This window comes from Tachypleus tridentatus, chromosome 2, assembly GCF_004210375.1.
Source record: "Tachypleus tridentatus isolate NWPU-2018 chromosome 2, ASM421037v1, whole genome shotgun sequence".
In the NCBI taxonomy this organism is placed as follows: Eukaryota; Metazoa; Arthropoda; class Merostomata; order Xiphosura; family Limulidae; genus Tachypleus; species Tachypleus tridentatus.
Window position 1 is genome coordinate 46,652,058 of NC_134826.1, and position 26,071 is coordinate 46,678,128.

Sequence of the window (26,071 nt, forward strand, 5' to 3'; positions counted from 1 at the left end):
ACTCAAAAAAGAAAGAAAAGAAATATATATATATATGTATATGAATGAATAGATATAAAATGAGAGATAATGTTTTTGTACTACATCAATAGAAAATGTGAAGTACCTTTCACTCGTCCTCCGGTGGATCAGCGGAAAGTTTGCAGACTTACAACACTAAATCCGTGGTTCGATTCCTCGCAGTGAGCCACACAATGGCTCATTGGTATGTCTGAGACACCACGCCGCTAAAAACAGGTATTAATACTCGTATTGGGCGCAGCAAAGATGACCCACTGTGTAGCTCTGTGGTTAGACGTACAGGTAGTACAGGGTGTGGCTTTGTGCTAAAACTAACTTAGGCGTTATAATGTTACTGTCAATCCCACTATTCATTGGTAAAAGAGTATCCCAAGTGTTAGCGGTGGGTGGTGATGACTAGCTGCCTTTCTTTAGTCTTACACTGCTGATTTAGGGACGGCTAGTGCAGATAGCCCTCGCGTAGCTTTGCGCGAAATTCGAAACAAACCAAACCAAAGCCACGGGTGTGACGGGGATATGTAAAATAATAATAATAATAAACATATCAGGTATAACAACACATAAAATTAGAAGAATAACATGGAGGAGACAGAAATTTAGAAAACATTTATAAAAAATTTAAAGTAGACTAAAATAAAAGAGTCAAAAATTAAAAAAACAAGAAGAAATTTATAGAAAATTTAAAGAATTAAAATTAAAAAATTACGAACATATTTTTTTCTTAAAAAGAAAGAGGCAAAATTAAAAGATCAGAAAACAAATATATATGACTTTTAAAAGTTCTTATAGAACAACAGAGAAAAGTAAAAGATCAGGAAAACGAATATATATAACTTTTAAAAGTTCTTATAGAACAACAGAGAAAATTAAAAGATCTAGAAGGATGACACGTAAAATTTAAAGAAGTTTAAGATAGAAGAAACAAAAATTAGAAAAACAAAAAGAACTTTATAGAAAATTAAAATACATATCAAGAGATAAGATATGGCATTTTAAGAGAAATTAAGAGAAAGAATTGTAACATTTAAAGAAGAATAAAAAATCTGATTAAAGACAAGATTTACAAAAACTATTAGAAACATACACAGGGTTTATAAAAAATTATTAAGTGCAGAACGACATCACTGACGTACAAAAAACTGAAAGTAACAAAAATGCACTTCAATCAACGATGGAAGAAAACATATGGAAAAAACGAATTGGTAAATTCTAATCTCAAGTCAGCTCATATTTTTCTACGATTACATTACTAATTTGTTAGTATATTCCATCACAAAAATCAAACTCTGCCTTAATAGCATAGTTTTTTTTAAATATTTGTTTTAACATAAGTATTACGAAGTTTAATTGTATGATCAACAACTTTAAAAATAAATTACTTCAACGAATCTCTATTAACTGAGAGGAAATTCTATAAAGTAAAGAGTAGGATATTAAGAAGTTTGGTAATTAAAATAATCTGACGTTTCGTGCAAGAAATATTTTGGATTTTGTATTGTAAAAAATTTCAAATGTGAGGTTAAACTTGATATGTAAAATATTAACTTTATAAATGTTGAGTAATAGTTTTGGCACATTTTTACTGCCATCTGACGACGTAATATGTAATAATTTTTGTTCTGTCGTTTAATTAACGGGAATGCTTTATGTGATATAAAAAAGAAAGAATAAAGACTTCCAACATATCTAAATTAGAAATATGTCATTATAAATATTTTATTGATCTAGATATAGAAAACATTGATTTTATAAATGTTGAGTACTTGTTTTTTGAACTTTTCTATATTCCGCCATCCAATGACATAAAATGTGTTATCTTCGTTATGTTGTATAATCGAAACGCTTCATTTAGATTTTCCAACTATTACTGATTTGCACAAATGGATAACACTAAGGCATGAATATGTCATATTGGAATTAGTCGATGATCCAGAGTAAAGGCGGAGCCTATGTACAGTACAATCCCAGATTTATTGATAAGGACTCATGTAAGTAACTAATTCTTCCTATTAGATTGTTTTGTTTTTTTTTTTTTAATTTTGAGCAAAGCTACACGAGGACTATCTGCACTAGCCGTCCCTAATTTAGCAGTGTAAGAGGGAAGACAACTAGTCATCACCACCCACCCGTATTGTTTTTTATGACAGATAAACCTCACATGATAATTAAATATAGTAAATCAAGATGTATAATATTGGATCTGGTTGTTTGTTTGTTTTGGAATTTCGCACAAAGCTAATCGAGGGCTATCTGTGCTAGTCGTCCCTAATTTAGCAGTGTAAGACTAGAGGGAAGGCAGCTAGTCATCACCACCCACCGCCAACTCTTGGGCTACTCTTTTACCAACGAATAGTGGGATTGACCGTACCATTATAACGCCCCCACGGCTGGGAGGGTAAGCATGTTTGGCGCGACGGGGATGCGAACCCGCGACCCTCAGATTACGAGTCGCACGCCTTAACACGCTTGGCTATGCCGGGCCCTATTGGATCTGAATTTTCATTACAAATTTTCCCAGTTGAGTATACTAAAGTTAAATGAAGTAAAAATAAAAACTCGAATTATTTTCTAATGAAGATAAGATTCTATAGATGATGTAATAAATGTCTACAGTAACAGTGGATTATCGAATGAAATTATAATTGTTCCTAAAATGGCATGTAATAGGGAGCCCGTAATAAGATAAAGCAGCACACAGTTGGAAAAATGAACCTTTTTGCTACAAGCTCCATCCTGTGACCAACTTCGTAACCACAAAGTAACCATCAGAATTACAATAACTTGTAACAATATACATCTTTTTTTTACTTAATCTTATTGTTTCATTGCCCTTTGAACTATGTTTAGTTAATAATCCCACCATAGAAGTTGTAAATCATTCCGCGAATGCGCAGCTTAAGTTACGCGTATCCAATTGGGCAACGCACGATCTGCTCGCGAGTATATTTCGTGAATAATAATAATTATTATTATTGTTTTTCAGATATTTCCTCATATAACCTAATAAGTTCCCCTTTTTTACATTTTAGTTACTTTTATAAAATAAATAAAGAATACACGTAAAAAACAAGAAATATATTACTCAACCCAGCTTCATATACATCACTACCCCACCCGCTTCGTCTTTCCCCTACGTAAGTTTGGTTTATTTTAAATTTCGCGCAAAGACACACGAGGGCTATCCACGCTATCCGTCCCTAATTTAGCAGTGTAAGACTAGAGAAAATGCAGCTAATCATCACCATCCACCGCCAACTCTTGGGCCACATATTTACCAACGAATAGTGGGATTGACCGTCACTTTATAACGCCCTCACGGCTAAAAGGGCGAGAATGTTTGATGCGAATCCCCTCTCAGATTACGAGTCGAACACCATAACCCACCTGGCCATGACGGGCCCAAAGTAATGAACTTGACCCTTTATCCTTCAGAGAATTTGAAACATTGTTCTCTAACGTACACTTACCAAATGGCCCGGCATGTCCAAGTAGTTAAGGCGCTCGACTCGCAATATGAAGATCACGGGTTCGAATTCATGTTGCACCAAACATTCTTGCCCTTTCAGCCTTGGGCGGTATAAGTGGCGGTCAACCCCACTACTGGTTGGTAAAAGAGTAGCCCAAGAGTTGGCGGTGGGTGGTGATGATTAGCTGCCTTCACTCTAGTCTTACACTGCTAAATTAGGGACGGATAGCGCAGATAGCCCTTGTGTGTCTTTGCGCGAAATTTAAAAACAAAAAAATGTATAAAACGTTTGGACAAATCAACTGGAACGCTTTTTATAAAACGTTGAGGAACATTGTGCAATTTTCTTGGTTGCCCCGTCCGTACTGATCAGCCACAGGTACTGAAATTCACTACTTTAAAGGCCCATCAGTGCGTTACTCCGACTGCATCAATGTTAAATACACGACTAGAAATAAATAAAAAGAATATTTAGAAAACTCACAACTGATTCTGAGGTGTATTATGTGGTACTGGTCTGGCGATCGGAGACTCAATTCCTGCTACTGAATATGCTTGTCCTGTCAGCTGTGGAAACTTTGTAATATGACGGTCAATCCCATTATTTGTTGTTAAAAGACTGACTTAATAATTGGTGGTGGCTGAACATTACTAGCTACCTTCCTATATTGGGACCGGCATGGCCAAGCGTGTTAAGGCGTGCGACTCGTAATGTGAGGGTCGCGGGTTCGCATCCTCGTCGCGCCAAAAATGCTCGCCCTTTCAGCCTTGGGTGCGTTATAATGTGACAGTCAATCCCACTATTCGTTGGTAAAAAAGTAGACCAAGAGTTGGCGGTGGGTGGTGATGACTAGCTGCCTTCCCTCCATTCTTACACTGCTAAATTAGGGACAGCTAGCAGAGATAGCCCTTGAGTAGCTTTGTGCGAAATTCAAAACAAACAAACCTTCTTATATTACCGTCAAGATAAGGATGGATAGCTCATATAGCCTTTGAGTAGGTTTGCGCAGAATTCATAATAAAAAACCATTTCATAAAAATCATTTGATACTCTAAACGGTTGTTATGAACTTTATATATACGTAAACTTATTAACCTACTTACCCTCAAATGGTAGTACCTCATTTTTATTTTCATTTAATTTTTTATTTTTTCTTTATTTTCTTTACTTTGGAGAGCAGTCACCTTCTCACATTTGTCTGCAGACAGTGATGGATGATATAGATGTGAGACGTTGTGTGCTTGAGCACCCACATTTCGGTCTCCTAATTTCTATTTGTATTCCTTTGATTATTTTACTATTTAATTATTCTTCATGTGAGACTGGCAAACGGAAGTTAAGACTGATAGACGGTGTATCCCCACCGCAACGTGGGTGCTATTTTCACAGTCACCTCCAAAACCTAAGGTACATTCTATATCCCACATTATACCTTGTACCGTGGGATCCTTTCCAATTCTGCAGCTTTTCTTATTCTTTACCTTTCTTTTAGCTTGTTTTTGGTTATATATAAGCATACACACACACACACACACACACACACACACATATATATATATATATGCTATCAAAGCATGGCACAGTGTAATGAGTTGTGACTTGATAACATATTAAATTCGGTCCGACATGGCCAAGCGTGTTAAGGCGTGCGACTCGTAACCTAAACGTCGCGGGTTTGCATCCCCGTCGCGCCAAACATGCTCGCCCTTTCAGCAGTGGGGCCGTTATAATGTGACGGTCAATCCCACTATTCGTTGGTAAAAGAGTAACCCAAAAGTTGGCGGTGGGTGGTGATGACTAGCTGCCTTCCCGTTAGTCTTACACTGCTAAATTAGGGACGGCTAGCACAAATAGCCCTCGAGTAGCTTTGTGCGAAATTTAAAACAAACAAACATATTAAAACAAATATTCTGTAACCGCTAACAAACACTCTAATGAACTCTGAGTAGAAATGTTAATGATATAACATTTGTACCTTTAAAATTACTTTACTTAATATTAAATATTTAAATCTAGGTAATTAAAGAATTATTGTCAAATTTTATTCCTAGAATATTTTTTATTGTTGTCGTTATAATTTTAAACTTTCTGCAATTGATTAAACTGTCGGGCTGGATAAGTTTATGATTTTTTTTTGTTTATTTGAAAAACACTTTCAATGACAGCTCAGTACAAAGTGTATCGCTAAATTAAAGTTTTTGTTGCTAAAAAGAATATATCTACATGTATATACTGACCAAGAAATGAATCACTCGTCTTTCAGTTATGGTAAACCCAGCGTCGTTTATATTTGTTTATTTGTTGTTTAAGCAGAAAGTTACACAATGGGCTGTTTGTGCTGTGCCCACCATTATATCGAAAATCGTTTGTTGTTGTTTTTTTTACGCTATAAACCTCCAGACTTACTACTTGCCCCCCAATGGCACAACGATATGTCTTCGGACTCACACCGCCAGAACCTGGGTTTCGATATCCGTGGTAGGCAGAACACAGATGATCCATTGTATAGCTGTGGGCTTACTTCTAACCAAGCAAACACGTTTAGCTACTTGGGGGCGTGTCATTTAAACTGATTTACTTTTTTATCATTTTCACTGATAGCTAACGACTTGAGATTTGTCTCGCAATTCCCATCACACCAAACATGCCCGCCCTTTCAGCCGTGGGGGCGTTATAATGTGCTGGTTAATCCTACTATTCATTGGTAAAAGAGCAGCCCAAGAGTTGGCGGTGGTGGGGATGACTAACTGCCTTCCCCCTAGTTTTACACTGGTAAATTAAGGACAGCTAGCCCACATAGTCCTCGTGTAGCTTTGCACGAAATTCAAAACAAACCAAACAAATCACAGTTGGCTACAAACATAAAAGTGTCACTAAATTAAAGGTAAGCATGGCTACAAAATTATATCTACATACACATGTTAACTGATTACAAAATTAACCAATACCCATGTAGCTATAGTAAACTGAGCGTCGTTTATGATCGTTTTATTTTGAGTTAGGGTTGTTTTTTGCGCTTAAATAGGAGTTAATTTTCCATAGCAGGAATCTGGGAAAAGCGAAAATAGTAAATTATGAATAGAATGTGTTGTGTATCGAAAGAAAGAGGCGTGAACGCAGAGAAATGTGATAAAAGTCTGATTTGAGTGAAGTTAATTATGGTCTGGCAAAAGACTTGTACAGGGTGTTCAGAAAGTCACTGCAGTTTTGTATCATATTTTATTTAGTTTATTTCAAGCCAGCAACTGATAGCGGGGTTTATAAACAAAATAAGAAGGATCCAGGCCTGTATTGATGCCAACAGGGGTCACTTTCAATATTGTTTATAATTATCATTCATATTTACCTCCTGTATTCTATATTGAAACATGTCTGTTAATAAGTGTATACGTGCACAGTGACTTTCCGAACACCCTGTACTTTAGATGCTTCGCGGTGCAGCAATTTACGGACACGTGAATAAAACAATAAAAATGGACAAAATAAAATGCATCGCTGACAGAAAGAAAAAATGCAAAAACTAACAATAATTTAAAAGAAAGCTTGAAGATCCGATAACTTTAGTTTTATATATTAATTTTAGATGTAAACCATTTTCTCCAAGTCTCAGTTCCGTAACTGATCAGGGGCGTAGATCCTGGGGGGGATGGGGGATACATCCCTCCTTCATTTTAGGTGGGGGGTATGGTGCATACAATCATCCCCCCTTACAGTTTGGTCTGTTTAATTGTTTTATTGCATCACAGGCCTACAAATTGTGTGTTTGTTTTTGTGATTCTCATGTTCTTACCAATCGAATTACATAATTAGGCCTAGATGTAGGCTTTTTCAGTAGCCTAAATGTACATCTCGGCGTGCTTCTAATCTAAGCTTTTCGATCTAAGCGATAGTTCGTAAGTATCAGTCAGTAGGCCTAATTATACATGCAAGTATCATGGCAACAATATTACTCTGTGACTGCATGTTTACAGCTCTCAGGTTCACGTAATCAGTTTGGTTTGTTTGGAATTTCGCACAAAGCTACTCGAGGGCTATCTGTGCTAGCCGTCCCTAATTTAGCAGTGTAAGACTAGGGGGAAGGCAGCTAGTCATCACCACCCACCGCCAACTCTTGGGCTACTCTTTTACCAACGAATAGTGGGATTGACCGTAACATTATACACCCCCACGGCTGGGAGGGCGAGCATGTTTAGCGCGACGCAAGCGAACCCGCGACCTCGGATTACGAGTCGCACGCCTTACGCGCTTGGCCATGCCAGGCCACACGTAATCAGAGATTACCAATTTGCAAAATGAACAGTCCACATAAGTGGTTGCAAAAATCATCCCCCCCATCGGGTATAAAAAATCTACGCCCCTGTAACTGATACTATGAAAATTAACTAATGTTAAAACAGCCTTTAGCGAACTGTTAGAATCACGCTTTAAATTTCTAAATAAAATAATTTTGAGTAAAATTAATTGATGGTTTTAAAACTAAATGTAAAGTTCACGGTAAATAAAGTTTGCGCACTCCTCGTGATCACTGACGAATTTTAAGCTTTATTCGAAAGCGATCTGCATAAAAGTGAAAAAATAAAGTTGAAATATTGCAGTATTTTAAGTCTAAATTAATATCTTATATAGTGAAACTAAAAACATATAAATATGTATCACTGGTCATATCGTAAGTTTTTTTTTTTGTTTAACAATATGGCAGATACAAATGGTCACCTGTGGTTAATTTCAATATAATGCATTTTAAAATAAAAAAAATCAGGGTTAGCTTACGTTAACTTCGTGTTAGTTTAATTATAAGATTTAAAGAATGAATAACCACAACATTTTCTACGTTGTACTGAGTGAAAGTTGTAATTAATTAATTTCTAAGAACGTCAGGCGGAAGACTTCCTGATTGTTTGTTTGTTTGTTTTTTAATTTCGCGCAAAGCTACACGAGGGCTATCTGTGCTAGCCGTCCCTAATTTAGCAGTGTAAGACTGCTAAAGACTTTTATGCAGAGAGAAGGCAGATAGTCATTACCATCCACCACCAACTCTTGGGCTACTCTTTTACCAATGAATAGTGGGATTGACCGTCACATTATAACGCCCCCCACGGCTGAAAGGGCGAGCATGTTTAGTGTGACGGGGATTCGAATGCGCAACCCTTGGATTACGAGTCGAGGGCCTTAACCACCTGGCCATGCCAAGCCTAAAATTCCTGAACATCATCCTCTATACTCGTGTTTCTACAACCGGCAGATGTCTCGTTCATTCAATTACGTTTCATCTTGAATACTCTGTATAAAAAAAATTATCAAGTAATTAGTTTTTTTTATTTTAAATTACGAATGTACATATTTATAAACCATAAAAAGCTGGAGGTATATTGACTGAAAAAAAAAAACAATAACAAAATATTGGACAATGCTCAAGACTTTTATAATCCCATAGGAAAACGTCCGCCTGAATGTTTCATAATAATAAACTATTTAGGAGTATGTCCCTTCAGAGACGTCGAGTGTGTGTGTTTTCTTATAGCAAAGCCACATCAGGCTATCTGCTGAGTCCATCGAGGGGAATCGAACCCCTGATTTTAGCGTTGTAAATCCATAGACTTACCGCTGTATCGGTGGGGGCCCAAAGACAACGAAATACAGTCATAACCTAAAATGTCGATTGATTTTTTTTTTAAGTTTCACTCCTTGGATTTATATTTGCGAATGCTTTGTCGGTAAACAAAAACCATTCAGGGGTACACAGAAAATAAACAAACAAAAATATTGACATATAGATATTTTCAGTATATAGTTAAGTTTTGGTTGCTTAATATATTTTAGCTTTGATGAATTAGCAGAGTCACAACTTAAGTATATATATATATAAAGTAATAACAACTTCATTAAGTATGAAACAGGTAGTTCCGGTAATTTATATTTGTTTTTTCTGAAAAAGTCTTTAGAAGTTACAGCCCCCTACCCTCAGTGGCACAGCGATACATCTCCAGAATTACAACGCTGTTTGTTTGTTTGTTTTTTGTTTTTTGGAATTTCGCACAAAGCTACTCGAGGGCTATCTGTGCTAGCCGTCCCTAATAGCAGTGTAAGACTAGAGGGAAGGGTCACCACCCACCGCCAACTCGTGGGCTACTCTTTACCAACGAATAGTGGATTGACCGTCACATTATACACCCCCACGGCTGGGAGGGCGAGCATGTTTAGCGCGACGCGGGCGCGAACCCGCGACCCTCGGATTACGAGTCGCACGCCTTACAACGCTAAAAACTGGGTTTTGATACATATGGTAGGTAGACCATAGAGAGCCAGTTGTGTAGCTTTGTGCTTAACTCCAAAGAAACAAATCCTTCGAAGCTGCAATAAAGGTAAAATACAATTAGTATTTGCAAACGATTAACCTAAAACAAATGGTCGGTGTTATAGTTTATGAGAAGAATGGAAAAATAAACACAATAAAACAAAATTATTTTCGCTAATTGCTTTGAACGAAAAACATCTGTACATAATTCGAATACTAACATGTAAGTTTCAAATGTTTGCTTGTTGTAAGAACTATATTTGTTAAGAAAACATTAATTTTTCTGTGTGGTTCTTGTTTCTTTAATAAAGTAATATTTTTATTTGCAAAATATGATTGCTGGTAAGACATTCTCAGGTGACTCATTACTAAGAATGCCGGTTTATAATAAAATAAATAAACAAAATACTTTGAAGGATCATTCTGTTTAATGTGGGTGTTAAATCTTGATATTAAATACTTGTATACGCCATCTGAGAACATTAAATATTTTAACGGGAGATATCTTTTCGTGGATTATTTTGACGAAGCTTCCTGAAGAGAGTTGAAAGCTATCTCTTATTGAAATTCATAACATTTCACGTGATGCATATTTTTTTAAATATTTAATATTGTGGGACAAAATACAAACAGATTGTAGATACAGAAACTATTCACACTTATCTTTTATGCTAAATATCGACAAAATAACTCGTGGTAACAATATCAAGTAGCACTTATATAAGATATCTTAATTGAAATATAACCTTATGTTGTTATAATTTTAAATTTAATTTCAATTTATTTTTGAAGAAATCATGTGACACTTTACAATAAATGACATGACGTTTATTGTTTTTGGCCAAGTTTAGGATTTTTTTTGATAGATGGCGTGTCTTCCCGGCTGAATTACGGACGTAATTGATCGAGGGGGAATATTGTTTACCATAAAAAAAAAAAAGATAACAAAACGTGAGTTCGGTGGCGAAAGGAAGTTGTGTTAACTTGTATTGAAATGTTTTCACTATGAAAAATCTATCTAGAAATGCAATCGTGAGAAAACCCTCAAGTGAATGGTTTTGTAGACTATTCTATGCTTCTGTGTGTTGTGACATCATAAAATTGACTGACGTTATTGAGTGATCTTTGTGAAATACTTCGCAGTTGTGAGTGAACAAGTTCAAGTCAGTGTGCGCTAGGCTTAGCTATTTGCGTGATAGGCAACTTTTGTCGTTTGCGTAATTTGTAAAACTGACCTGGTACAATTCTTGTGAAGAACTCGAATACGTTAGTTCCGGAGGAGTCAAGGTAACTTTTTGGCCAAAACTCAAAATTATTGCATTGTCATTACTCCATACTATTAGAAATTCAAAGTTGTTTGTTAAGTTTGTAATAATGTCAGTTGAGAAGTCTGCATGACTGTTTTCTTGGTGATTTAATCAAGCCTTAAGGCGTGAGACTAAGACTGAGATAAACGAAAGTATTTTGAATATTTTTGTTTAACTTTTTGTTAGATTTTTACTTGTTTTTTGTATCATTTCATGATCATAATAAAAATATTTCATTGAATATTTTAAATTTTAGTAAGTTTTATGTTTATTTTTTAATAATATTTGTACCTTTTATGATTTTAATTTTGAGGGTTACGAAAACTGAAATGTCAAAGTTAGAGCATGCTGTAGGAACCTTTATCGATATCAGGCTACTAAATACATTTTTGCGGTAACATTTCTCTGTTACGTGCGTGAAGTGTTTCAGAAATTGTAGTCACAGCAAAGATTGTTGTTTTTTGATAAGTTTTCAATTTAAAACATTTGTTAACAGGAACACTCCAGAATAAGCAGTTTAACAGTAGTACAGAAGCTATAGTGAGGTATATAATAATAATGATTAATTTATTCTAATTATTGTAAGTCTTAATTCAAGAGAAAATATCGATTAATTATTCAATTAATAACAGTGATTTAACTGTTAAATATTTGTTGTCAAATTCATTTTACCCGTAACAGTATCTTAAAGTAAGCGTATAAAATTAAGTGTTTCTTAGTTCAATTAAACTTTCAAAGGAATACAAGTATTGGTTAGATCTCGGCAAAATTTTGGTTTGAAGAAGTTTTGTGGCCGCTATAATGTTATTAAACACTTAAACATTTTTAAAGTTTGTATCTTTTTTTTTTGAAATTCTGATTTAGAATTTAGACTGAAAGTTGTGTGTGCGGGATTATACTGTTTGACAAACATTTTATTTTAGGTTTTGGTTTTTTAAAAGTTGCATATGGGTTTTAATTATTTGTATAATGTATTAACATTTTGTATTTAATGTTAAACTATCAAAGAAAAGATAAATTAGCTATTTATACTATCACTTAGTATAGGGAATTAGCTATCACTTTGATAGGGAAGTGATTATGTTGAAATAAAATTATACATACTTGTAGCTATATAGAGTATTTATAGATCAACATATGTAGTGAACTTTGAGGAAGGACCTTCCAGAGGAAACTTTTGGGTAATTTTTACAATTCTTAATGAGATGCGAGGTACTTTTGCTTGTTTACTAAGTACTGAAGGTGTTTTTTGTGGCATACATTTTCCCTCATTAATAAATTTGTTGATGGTTTAATGTTGAAAGCTTTCATTTTCACTGTTTACTTTAAATTTGACTTGGTTTTGTGATTGTGTATGTTTTTAGTATTTTCATAAATACGATCCTACACATTACTTTTTATTATGTTACTTTTCATTTATAATATTATTATCAATATTGTTTTATCATGGGGTTTGGATATATCCTACAGCATATCAGTGACTCTATTCTTTTAAATTGGTTAAAACTTGTTGAAATGCAAGAAACCTAAAAATATATCATGACAATAAGTTTTTATTGGCATTGTCCAAAAAAAAACTACTCAAAATCAAAATGTATTTGATGCTACATTAGTTACTGAAGGTAAGCATTTATGAAATATTAACTTGTAAATTGTAAAGATATTAAGACAAAAAAATAATTAAAAATTTGTGCTGTAAATGAGTTTTAGGCAAAGTGTATGGTACTATGGATCTGAAGTTTGTACATCTGAATAGAATACCTGTGTGGCTAATGTTTAGATATTTGTCCTAAAGTGTTTGTCAGATTGCTGTAATAATTGTATTGCTGATTTAAAAATAGTTGTCTGCTAGATGTGATGAGAGCTGTAGTAGTATATTTGTGGAATATGGAAGGAGACCAGACTTTACTTTTATCCTAGAACAACACAACCACATTGATGATAGTTTTCCAGAAGGACTGTGTTATTATCATAGCCCAACTATACACAAGTTAACAGCACAGTGTCCTCAGGGACTTGGTGAAGGCCTCAACCAGAACCCACAGTAGATGGAATCTATAAAAAAACTTTACATTCAATACATAAACATAAGAGAACAAAATAGAAAGTTGTTTAAAGTAATCATAGCAAAATACTTAGCAGGGAGTGATTTGGAAGTGAAAATAATTATAAGATTGCAGTAATTTATGTCCCACTTTCTAATCTTATTTTTTTTGTGTGTGTTTGTAGACATTTGATTTAAGAAATTATTTGAATAACCTTATTTCAACTACTGTATCAGATGTACTTTTGTTAAGGGACATGTACAATGAAACAGTAGTTACCTAACAACGACAGTGTGAATTATGTAAGCTCTAATCATGATGTTCATACTTGTCTTCAGATTAATGAAGTTTTGAAATCTTGCAGGAAAGATTAGAAGTATGTTTAATGCAAAATAATGTACTGTTTTGACTAGAATTAGACCAGAGATAAACCTTGTAAACCTCACAAGATCAAGAAAATATTCAGGTTGAACTATGTAATATTTTATAAAAGTACTTGACAATTGTTTGTTTTCTTTTAAACCTGCCTAACATATTGTAAATTAACTTGGTTAGAATTTTACTTTATCCATCAACTAGAATTAGGTTTTTCTTTACAAAAGTACTTAGTTTAAACACTATGTTCTTGAACTGGTGCCAACTGAGTTTTATAAGTCAGAATCAGTTAATTATCTGTACAAATCATTAGTTATACCTAATACTGTATACACTTTTGATCTTCTTATTGAATTAACTGAAGGGGTTCATAGAAGGGGCTAAGATTATTCCAAAGTTGTAAGGGTTATCTTATAGGCATAGATTACAATCACAACTTTTTCTTTTGTGCTATATTCTGAAGATTAGGAGACTCAAGTTTAAGATTTAGAAAAGACAGGCCAGGCTCCATTTAAGATACTTTTATTTTTCTAACAGGGTAATTGACTTATGAAGTGAGTTGCCATTGGCAGCAGTGGAACTCAACACTTCACAGGAGTTTAAGTGGGGATTTGATGATATCCTGAAAAGTAAAGGATGGGTTTAAGTGTTTACTTTTCCCAAGGATGGGTGTATAAAGACAGCCTTTAAAGATGAAATGGTCCCCTGCTCTCCATATGCTTTTTTATGCTAACTTGTGTTATGGGACATATAATAATAGGTAAACGTAACAATGCTATAGTGATTATATTGTTTTGAGAATAGCATTTATAAGGAAATAACCTTATTGGATAGTTTTACTATGTTCCTTGTTGTATGTAATTGTGAAATGAAAATAACTCAAAGAACTGTCCTTGAAGCACAAACAGTTTGATTTACCAACAGTAAACTGTCATCACTTATGTTTTATTTCATGTGCACAGTTCCTCAAACATATTAAGAGGTGTTCCAGTTTTAAACGTGAGGCTATTAGCATCTAACAAATATTGTGACAAACCAGCAAGTTCACCTTTAATATACAATTTGAAATTAGACTAGACCTGGGTTTTTTACAGAGCTATAGTCTAAGTGCAACCTGCTATAATTAATTTGTTGGTGGTAAAAGTTAGCAAGTTATGGTCATACAACAACAACAACTGCAGAGAACTGAACCCCAATAAATAATCCAAATATGGTATGATGAAAGTTATTCAGTAACTGTGCTTTTTAAAGAACATAGCTTCATGTTCATTAGTATGAGTAGTGTGTTGTCCTTATGAATAGTTAGCATTAGAGTTTGAGTAAAATAGAGGGTTTCTGTAATTTGCTCATGTATTTGTAACAATAAGTATAATCTTAGAAATAATTATTAGAAAGTGAACAAAGTTCACTGTGTATATTTTTTACATAACTTTTGGAAACAAATAAGACACTTTTCTTTTTATTGTATTTTTTCACATACATTGTGGAAGCAAGTTAAAGCCACAGTTTTCTTTTAGTGAATTTTTTCATACATTGTGCTGCAAGTAAAAGCCACGGCACTGAAGCAGGAAAGAGCTCAGATTCTTAAGATTTTGTCAAGATGAAGTAAGTGGGAAGTTATGGTAGTAGTTATATTGTGTGTATATAGACATGCACATCTTTAATATTTTGGGAAGTAACTGATCATGTATAAAAGATAACATGTTTTTAGTATTAGATGTAACCTGAGTGCCTTGTGAATAGAAAAAAACAAACAATATTAATGAAATTTAATTTAAATAGTGCATCAACAAAAATAAGGGTTAGCTACAATAAATAGGATTTTAGCTACCTTGATTAACAAAACAGTCCTGAAACAATTTCAAAGATGATAGAGTATGAGTAAGTTGTGTTGTTTTAAGGCATTCTATTGGAATAGTTTTTGTGCAGTCTGACTTACAAAAAAATATGATTACCTCAAGACATCAGCACGTGATCTTTGAATAGTTAATTTATAGAGGATGCAGAACATTAGCAGTAGATATTAATATTGAAGTCTTTTGCTTATGAGACAGTTATAAATAATTCTATATAAAATCCTGTGTTATCAGAGGACTCAAAAACATTTTTTTTTTTTTACATGCAAGATAATACTTCAGGTTCTTTGTGTATTTCATGTGAGATCTTGTTTTCAGAATTAGTAGACATCACCTCAAGAGAAGTGGATTTGGAGTTCTATCAAGGTGTAGATGTAACTAGGAAAAAAGCCATCACAGTAAGCAGAGATCTGAAAAATGAAATTACACCTCATAATAGTAGCAGTTTTGGTGGTTACCACAAGTAATCCATCTTTTACAAAAGCAATATCAAGCTCTGGTAAGTGTTAAATTAGTGTCTACTTAAAATACCAACTTTCTTTGTAATGTAAGAACCATTTAATCTTTTTATATTATTTTTGGCTGAAAAATTTAAATTTTAGATATTATTTACTTCATCAAATTTCTAATGAGGTAATTATATTTTTAATAGCTTGCACATGTCTCTTATTAATCTGTCAAGTGCTTTTGTTTTTTTTTCTTGTATATATCATTAATCAATTGGATGTATTTCTCCTATTTTTTTATTGAATGAGTCAAGGGGCTTCACAAAGTATAACTTTAGAAAATTTTCACTTCATGGATTTGCAAGTTTGCTTTCTTTCTTAACATGGTTTTAATTTTGGTAAAAGAGAGGTGAAACATTCAAGTTTCAATTGTTAAACTAAAAACTTTATTTTTCTATTGTGGCATACATTCCTCTTGAAATCTGAGGGTCCTGGGTTTGAATCCCACAACTAAACATTCTCTCCCTTCCAGCTGTAGGAGTGTTTATAGTATCACTAGCAATCCTACATTTGCTGATTAAGAACATCCCAAGACTTGTAAGTGGGTAATGTTAAGTTGCTGCATTCCCTCTAGTCTGTAAGTTCTAGATTATGGATGGCTAGCTCAGATAAACCTTCAAATATCATCATATGAAATTCATCAAACAAATACATTTTTATGGATGATGTGAGAATCAATTTGAGAATCAAGGTTCTTAATGAATGTAAGAAGTTGTTATAAATGCAGTAGTTATTATTTCTCTTAGATTCAAAATTTAGTTATAGATGTTCTCATTGCTTTAGCCATTCATTGCCTAATGATCCATTTCATTTCTTTCTTTCTACCTTTCTTGTAATGGTAAAAAGGAAAAAAAAAATATTGTTTTTCTGAATGTATTTATGTAGATGGTATTTCAAAGAGACAGATTTCGGAAAGTTTAAGCCACATTTACGTGATGTGATGAGATCTTCCAGAGCTCAAAACACTTGAGCCCAACACGATGAAAGTAGGCGGAAGGGTATCAGTAGTAGTTTTCAGCAGTATATTTTGAACATTTGGTTATCATTCATTTTGTCGTTTTACAGGTATTTAAATAGTAAATAAACATGCCTGACATTGCAGCTGTTGATAATGAAGAGAGAAAGCGAGCAACTGCTGTGCTCGTGTTTATGCAGAGGAATTGAGACGGGAATGTGTTCGTGTGGTTATTTGTGGGGCCTTCTCTCCAGTCGCCATTTGTTGACGAGTTTCGTAATATGTCGTATTCTACTTCAGCTCTCCCTTCTACCAGATTACTGGTTTTGTTACCGCTGTTCTAGAACCGTATCTGCTTAACTCAGGTGATTCAATTCCAGGCGAATGTTTAATATGTTATGTATATTATGGTTTATTTTTATCTGGTAAGAGGTACTGATATCATCTCCTACCCTAAAAATCTGTTTTGTTAGTGACGTAATAAAACTGATGATAATAATAATAATTATTATTACAACTTGCTTACTTAATTTAGTTCACATCATAGTTGCTCATGTAACCAATGATACGAATATTGTCGACCATCATTTTATCTGTCGTATCTCAACAGACCTGATGAATCTTAGTACCAGGCGATTGGTTTGGTTTATTTTCAATTTCGTGCAAAGCAACACGAGGGTTATCTGTGCTAGCCGCTTCTGATATAGCAGTGTAAAACTAGAAGGAAGGCAGCTAGTTATTATCACCCACCGCCAACTCTTGGGCAACTCTTTTACAAACGAATAGTGGGATTGATCGAACATAACGCCCCCTCGGCTGAAAGGGCGAGCATGTTTTGTGACGGGAATTCGAACCCGCGACCCTTGGATTACAAGTCGAACGCCTTAACCCACCTGGCGAAAGGCCTCGTCGGTGCTGGATGTTGCAAATGTAATATGGTTGGTTTGTTATAACGTATTCTAAATTTCTTTTGTTTACAAGTTCTTAGAATTATCAATTTTCCTGTATAAAGTTGTCGCTCAAAATAAGTTGATACGACGTAATTCATTTACGTAGGGCCCAGCATGGCCAGATGGGTTAAGGCTTTCGACTCGTAATCCGAGAGTCGCGGATTTGAATTCCCGTTGCACCAAACATGCTCGCCCTTTCAGCCGTTGGGGTGTTATAAGTTACCGTCAATCCCAATATTTGTTGGTAAAAGAGTAGTCCAAGAGTCGACGGTGGGTGGTGATGACTGGCTGTCTTCCCTCTAGTCTTACACTGCTAAATTATGGACGTTTAGCGCAGATAGCTCTCGAGTAACTTTGCGCGAAATTCAAAACAAACCAATCATTTACACAGAGTTTAAAGTATAAAAACTTAGGCTTATCTGTATAAGCCATGAAAATATATCTGCACCATTTAGACTGCTAGTGAACTACATACTTTGTAGTAGAAAGTTATATATGTTTAGTTTTTACACATATATGGTAAAACTGCATGCACGATAAAAAGAACTTTGCTATTCAATTAATTATTATTAACAGTAACGACATAAATGTGAATTTTCACGTACCGTAATTTGTCAGTTCAGCAATACGTGTTTACGCTGTTTAATCATAATTCTATTTATAAATTCCACTCATTTATCATTGTTGTGTATCTTCTTTTTAGAAGGGAAAATAGACGAGTAACACATCTTTATTTTTAACTTCGATAATTAGGCTTACAAAACAAGTAGAAATCTTTACTTTTAACTCAGATAATTAGGCTTACAAAATAAGTAGAAAAACCTTTTCATTACGTTTTTATCTTGGCTTAGTGGGTTTAGATGGTACTGCTTTATGCACGGTGCTTGGGGGTTGCTAATCTAATTTTAGTTGAAATAAACATCTTGACAGAGTTCGTGTGATAAAGTATCATTAATCATAGTGATAGTAAAAAGAAATAATAAATTACTGCTCATCTAAAGAAATTGTCGCAAAGATATGCTTAGAGGAAAACAGATCGGAGTTGTTTTCGAGAAATCGAATTACTTTTTGTATAGTTCAGCGATGCATTACGTTATTCACATTAACACGAAAGTTTACTCATTTTTTATTGTCCTTCTGCTATGTTTGTCGCAACCCAACCATCCTGACGAACCCTAGCATTGGGTGAAAGTCTGTATTGGTACTGGATATGGCAGAATAATGTGGTTATTGTATCATTACTTTTTTTTTGCATTTACTCGCAAGTTCCTTAGGTTCATCGACGATTCAGGATGTTATATTTAAAAGATATGTTAAATTTGGTATAATAACTCCGTTATGTGGTCGTTCGGTGTTGTAGCTGTGTGGTTTGTGAGGGGACTTCTATTTTTGTGAATTCGAAGATAGCGAAGAAATGCTACCAATTTTGATGGAGAAATTAAGTGCGGGTGTAGTTATTGTAAAGCACACTTAATCGTTTATGGCTCCTTGTTTATCTTAATCTGTATATCTTTAGTTTATTGGGAACAATTTTTAGTTGACACGATAGGTCAAGAATCGTAATTTAGCTTCATGATTCATGTATTCATGATTAATGCAGCATTCATGGCTTGTCACAATTCATCTTGTAACTCTGTTTATGTTATTTTCATTCTCGACTACCATGTATTTTACATTGTCGGTCAAGGCACACAATCTTTCTCAAGCAGTATATCCTTGCTTCACCAGGACTGAAAAGCTTGGGCTGCTGACCTGTTATGGATCCTAATGGAAACAAGCTGTAAAATGTTACTGAGAAGTTGTCAAACGACAGGTGCCAAGGGTGACAATTTATGCGCTTGTAGCTGGTTGTTTTCCATTCCCTTTCTGCTACTGAAAGGGGAGGGTTAAGGATTGGTAGGATTAGGATGATAGGTGGATTGAGTAGAAAACAGAATTGTTTGTCCTTTCTACTCTCCGTGTCGAAAAAGAATGGTAGACACGGCCGTTGAAGCAGTCATGTTATTTCATTTCAGCTTCGAATGCATTGGTGTCTGTCTGTCTTTCAAGCATTTCCGGCTTAGAAATCTGTAACTCAACGCTGGAAGGGCCAGTGTTTGGTAGTTGGTGTAATTACACTGACGCTTGTAAAATATGCCTAGAAGGGCTTAAATAATACCGGGGTTACTTAGAGTTTACTGGGGGCTGTATTCTTTTAAAGGCTATTTTAACTTTCTAAGAATAACTGGATTTGCAAAAACCTATGGAACTTTTCAGGTTAATAATACTAAGACGCAACTAAAAGCAAGTATTGGGCTAGTAGTTTAATGTTTACAACTAAAACGTTTCACTAAAAGCAAGTATTGTGCTAGTATTTTGATGTTTACAACTAAGACGTTTCACTAAAAGCAAGTATTTGGGCTAGTATTTTGATGTTTACAACTAAGACGTTTCACTAAAAGCAAGTATTTGGGCTAGTATTTTGATGTTTACAACTGAGACGTTTCACTAAAAGCAAGTATTTGGGCTAGTATTTTGATGTTTACAACTGAGACGTTTCACTAAAAGCAAGTATTTGGGCTAGTATTTTGATGATTGTTGTTTCTGACTAAAGTATTGGACAGGAAACTTGTTTTCAATTATAATACAGCGTTATAGTAACGGTCAAATTCCACTGTTCAGTCAAAACAAAGTATTTCAAGGGTTAGCGATGGGCGCCATTAGCTAGTAGTCGTCCCTCTTGTTAGAAATTAGGAACGTTTATGCTCAGGTAACCCTTTTTTAACTTCTGAAACAAACAGATATTTAAAAATATCAAAGTATGTGGTGTTAAATAACATTTCATTTGTTGTATAAACAATTCATATTTTTATATTCGCTGTTTTAGAATTTATTATATAGTTTTTATAAATCTCTTGTGGTAGGACAACGGTAAGTCTGCTGATTTATAACGCTAAACACGGGATTGATTCCCTCTGTGGACACAGCAGATAACCCTAAGTTGCTCTGCTATGAGAATCACGGATTTCCTCTTCCCCTTATGTTAAATCTGACAAACCCAAGTCGTGAGAACCTAAAAATATTCACCGTTTCCCTCACTATTCATACCCAAGTACTAATCTTAATAACTTGATTTTGTTTGTTCGTTATGGTAATTAAACACCAAGCTACACATTGGGCTATTTGTGCTCTGCCCACCACGGGTATCAAAAGCAGGTTTCTAGTGTTGTAAGTCCATAGGGGGCAGCTTGAATATTAAAAGAAGTATACGTGCCACTCAGTATTCTGTAATAACTCCCAGTCCTTAAATAATATTCAGATTAACAAGCTACTGTGCTTGGATAAAATAGAAATAAAAAAACGCAATATTTACGTGTTTTGTATAAGATCTTCAGGTCAGACGTCGAGCATTTTGCAAGCCTTACCGTGAGTACTGTTATCATAACACATTTATACGTACAATTGTAGATCCTTACCATGAGTATATCATAACATATTTTTAGATAAACTTTAAGAACCCCTTGTAAATATTCCATTATTAAAACATGTATACATATGTTTTCTAAATATAGTATTATACATCAGTTACTACTGCTATTGAAGGCTTAAATTATTTTAGCGATTTTTCAAGAAGTACTTAAACTGACCCGTAGTTACTGCAAGTTAACCAACGATGATACGTTTCCTTCTTTTCTTAACAGATTCGTTATTTCAAACGATGGTTAACGTGTTTTGTGTGTGTGACACATCTCATTATAACAATGTCCGTGACTTGTTCCAGTGTTGAAACAATGACTGGCTAACCTCTTTCTTACTTATCATGTGGTATTTGAAGTTTATTATTCTGATCACTTAAGTTGCCAAAATTCTAATTAAGTGTAGAATGTTAACGGAATCGTTCACGTTATACTGAAGTAAGTGCCAGTTGTTTTTAAATGTTGATGGAATCGTTCGTTACACTGAAGTAAGTGCCAGTTGTTTTTAAATGTTCACGGAATTGTTCATGTTACACTGAAGTAAGTGCCAGTTGTTTTTAAATGTTGACGGAATTGTTCATGTTACACTGAAGTAAGTGCCAGTTGTTTTTAAATGTTGACTGAATTGTTCATGTTACACTGAAGTATGTGCCTAATTTTTTTCAAGAAAGTAAATGGTATAATCTTATTTTTTCAACTCGCTAACTTGAAAATTGAACGAAACATTGTGTAAGGAGTATCGTTGTCTCACTAAAGTAATAAATACGCTATTATAAAGCTTAAAACTGTTTTAATGTTTATTGTACTTACAAGTAGAAAAGGAGCCACGTGTTTCCAGTTTTGAGTATAATCTATTACACGACAAATTTTCAATGGTTTTAGCGTATAAAAACAATCAAACTCGATATGTAGTACATAGTTAAAGGTATTTATATGCCATATTGAGTGTCTGCGACATCTAGATCAGTAGTGATTGACAAACACGTTTTTTTCTGGAGCAGGTGGGACACATATGCATAAGTACCTAGTTACTTCATTGTACACGTCATGGTTCTCGATACCACCTCTGTCACAGAACTGAGACCCAGAAAATGTTGTTGGTGCATGTAGTAAAATGCGGCATAGTGGAGAGGGGATACTGTTGAAAGGAGTGAAGATCAAAAACCGGGAATACATTATATGTTTTCTTTTTCGTGTAACTGCCAGTAAATTCTATAAGAATGGAGAAATGGGAGGAGCTGGGAATGCGTCATATTCTGTAGAAGCAGGCCATACAAGTCGATGAAAGAGGGATAGCTTTTCTTTGAACGGCATTCTTTGGCTTGTGTCCGGAAACTTGGGAAAGAATTAAGTCAACTTCCTCTTAGCTTTCCCTCAAACTGGTCTGGAGGTAATTTCGCCCCTCGAGCAACCCGCGTGCTGTGTTTCTTCTCTTGGCCTCGTCAACTTTTCTCAAAGTGCGCACACGCAGAAACTTTCGGCACACCTTGAGCGGCCCCCGTTTGTCCTATCGATAATAACACATACCTTTCTTTTAGAAAACCATTTTTATGATGGTATAGGAAAGATCGGGATAGTTGAGGGCCTCATGTCAACCTGTGGTCCGTCCTGGTGGTGGTTGGCCTGCTGAAGCGTGATACACGTGTTTTTACCCCCCACCCTCCAAGTTATGCTTGCCATTGGGTTGCTGTGAAGCAAAGGAAACAAAAGAATTGCTGTATATGATCTCTTTAACTTCCTCATTCTAACAACAATAAAGGGGAGTTAGTTCACTTTGATTAATATCTACTTAGAAAACAATCACACACCCTCTTGCTAGAGCGGCGTTGTTGGATATATAGGGTTTTTAGTTGTTGTTGTTGTTTTTATCAGCAACGGTAGACCTTTATAAACAGCACCCATGATTTTGAGCTTGGTTTATGCTCCCAACCGTCTGGTTTCGGGGGACTGGGCTTTCATGGCTCTTTAGTTAAAGCGTGCGTTAGATCGATGGTATTTGAAGCAACCGTTTTAAACCCTAATATCAGTACATACATTTATGGGAGCCGTATGTTTAAGACTCCAGAACATTTTATGAACCTGCAAACGTTCCCATAGTCATGTGTTAGTTTATTGTTAGGGGCAGTTAAAAGGCTAAAATAAATATATATTTTGTCAGTTTATTCCCGTCATTTCCTGCAAGAGGTTCATTTTTCAAATAACCTTACAGCATAGTGATTTTATACAATGATAAAAACGTGGTTACTGCCGCGAGCCTCTTTTATTGGTAGTTTTACGGTGACTGTTATATTAATAGACCGCCAGTTATGAACTATCTCTATCTCTTTCATTTATTACACCAATTTGCCTAATACTGCTTTCCATTCCATTTTCTCTATTTTATTTTAAAAAATAAGGGTAGAGGGATGGAAATTGTAACACTGCCTTGTGTTTACATGCATTTTTGTTAGCTGTGGTCTCTGAGCCAGTGATTCCTGTGTGTGATAAAATATTCAAATTATAAGGCTGTTTTAATTAGAGTTGAAGATGTTATAGTTGTGTTCGTGTATGTTAAGTAGCTCTGTGGAGGGTGTTAATATGCTGTATGTGCGTTGGTGTACGTAGAGAGTAGCTGTATTTTCGGTGTTGAGGTACTATAGTTGTTAGTATATGTAGATAATACAGGTATGCACGGTATTAAGATATTATATTTGTGTTAGTGTACAAAAAGAGTACGCGTATACACAGTGTTGAAATACTGTAGTTGTGTTAATGTATATATTTTTAAGTTACGTATCGTATTGAATCTGTGCTAACTTGAGCAGTTTGAGCAAGGATACAAGTTATATAATATAGAAGAATTGTCGTAATTTGTTATTTTACAACAAAAATCTACTGGTGTAAATTATAACCAAAGCGGCGAAGAAGACTGTTATTACTTCTGTATATTATTATTGTTATATGATACATCCTACCACGCTTCAGTGTAATGTTTTAAACAAAAAGTTGCATGGATGTCACCTGCCAACATATTTCCGTAGCTTGGGTTAATGAATTAGCTATTCACTGTTATTTTGGTTAAAAATTAAGAAAGATTCTTGTAAACGCAGTTGGTAACGTTCACCAGCGCAGATAGCCCTCGTGTAGCTTTGCGTAAAATTCAAAACAAACCTTCACCAGAAGCTGGTGGATTGGATTTCGTTTAATATATAATTGTTAAAATAATTTCACGTGCGCAGTGACTGCAGGAATTATGCATAACAGGGAACATCTTTAACTTCCTTGGGTCTCTGACCCTGTTCAACTGAATACGTGAGTCTTGTAAGAGGAAAAGTGAACCTATTTACTACACAATCAGGTGTCGTGAGGCTTTGCATTTCAAAGTAAACTGAAGGAAGCATTAGTGTTTTCTCCTAATAAACTTACATACTAGTGTGAAAAGAACTGAATATGTTATACAACTCGGAGATAAAATTCTGCTGGGACTAACCGATACTGAGTGCTGGAACTTATTTTTAAGGCGGTATTAGCACCTGCTTTGTCGTTTCTCTTTTTCAAGAACGGGTCCACTTTACCAAGATGAGTACGTTCTATTTTCATTTTGAGAATTTCATTCCATCATACTGCTTGACGTAGAACATCTTAATAGGCATAAACTAAGTCCGTTTTCTTGATTTAGACGCAGTGTAGGCTCATCAGAAATCCGGTACATGCTAAATAGTGCGATAGGTTCATGATAACTAACAGGTGGGTTTGTGTCAATTCTGTTCCCTGTCTGTGTGATGGCTGTGGTCCCATGATGGTCGTCATCTGTTTCTGTGTACTTCAGGATGTTTATAACGAGTTAAATGCTGGAGTGGTCATTCAATTTGAAACATGAATAACTTGTGTCGACTGAAAGATAAAAGGTCATTAGGGGGTCTTTCTTTTGAAAAAGATTTATGGCTGATTATGAAGCGCTTTTCTTTTTAGCGTGCCCTTAAATACGAACTGATAACCAGCAGGGCTACTCTCATCCAAGCTTCTTCATTATGTCAGTCAATTCCATTATTCGTTAGTAAAATAATAGCTCAAGAGTTGGCGGTGGGTGTTATATTACTAGCTGTTTTCCTTCTAGTTGTTCCCTGCCAGAATATGGACGGGTAAGTGCGGATAACTCTCATGCAGTTTGGTGCTAAATTTAAACCAAAGCAGTATTTGTAGTACAGGAAGAGGTCCACGTGATCCTGACCCTCCCTGGTCTATAAAGACCAAAACTCTAGTAATGAATAGAAGACAGGCTTATCTTCCTGACAGAAGTATTTTTGTGGAGGAGGAAGTGATCCAGAGAATGTTAAAGGTCAGCACCGCATTAAGGTCTCTAAGAAACACACTGTGGGGCACAAAATTAATTCCACGTGGGATGAACTCTTTGGGCTAATAATGGCTTCAAAGTTCTGTACATATCAAAGTTGGACCACGTGCAACAGGTGGATTGTTTTCCCTGGAATTTTGTTTTCAAGATCACGAGGATAAAATGGCCTGAAACAAAATTCCCGGCATGCAAAGGGAAAATACAGGAAGCAGGAATGACTAGGGTAGAGTTAAGAAGTTCACTGGATTAAGGCCGCTAGTTACGATATTGGACAACATTCCAAACAATCGGCACCCTAATTGTGGATAATATATAATCATTGAAACGACACATAAGTTCACTCTAGAAAAACGAAAAAAAAAAAACGTACTCTACAAGAACTGCGAATTATTGGCTCAAGATTGAACTCACTGGAAGGCTCTATTTTTCAAACGAGTCACATCCAACGATCACGAATGCGAATATGGAATAGAAAGTTTGAGCTGTAAACTACTCTGGACTAGTTT

The 26,071-nt window shown here is 35.0% G+C and overlaps 1 protein-coding gene across 8 annotated transcripts in view; it reads left to right on the forward strand.

Annotated features, from left to right (window-relative positions):
* Positions 1 to 111: 111 nt before the first annotated feature.
* Positions 112 to 26,071, forward strand: part of LOC143242764 (transforming growth factor beta receptor type 3-like) — a 120,608-nt gene continuing 94,648 nt past the window's right edge. For 2 of the 8 annotated variants that reach the window (XM_076486292.1, XM_076486282.1), the window contains exons 1-2: positions 10,690 to 11,070; positions 15,685 to 15,865. In XM_076486292.1, coding sequence (XP_076342407.1) covers positions 15,784 to 15,865 — 82 coding nt within the window. In that variant the 5' untranslated portion in view covers positions 10,690 to 11,070; positions 15,685 to 15,783. Of the gene's footprint in view, positions 238 to 1,873; positions 2,010 to 10,689; positions 11,071 to 11,586; positions 11,636 to 15,027; positions 15,116 to 15,684; positions 15,866 to 26,071 lie in introns of those variants that run through there. The other 6 variants (XM_076486265.1, XM_076486259.1, XM_076486276.1 and 3 more) reach the window with 6 other exon arrangements.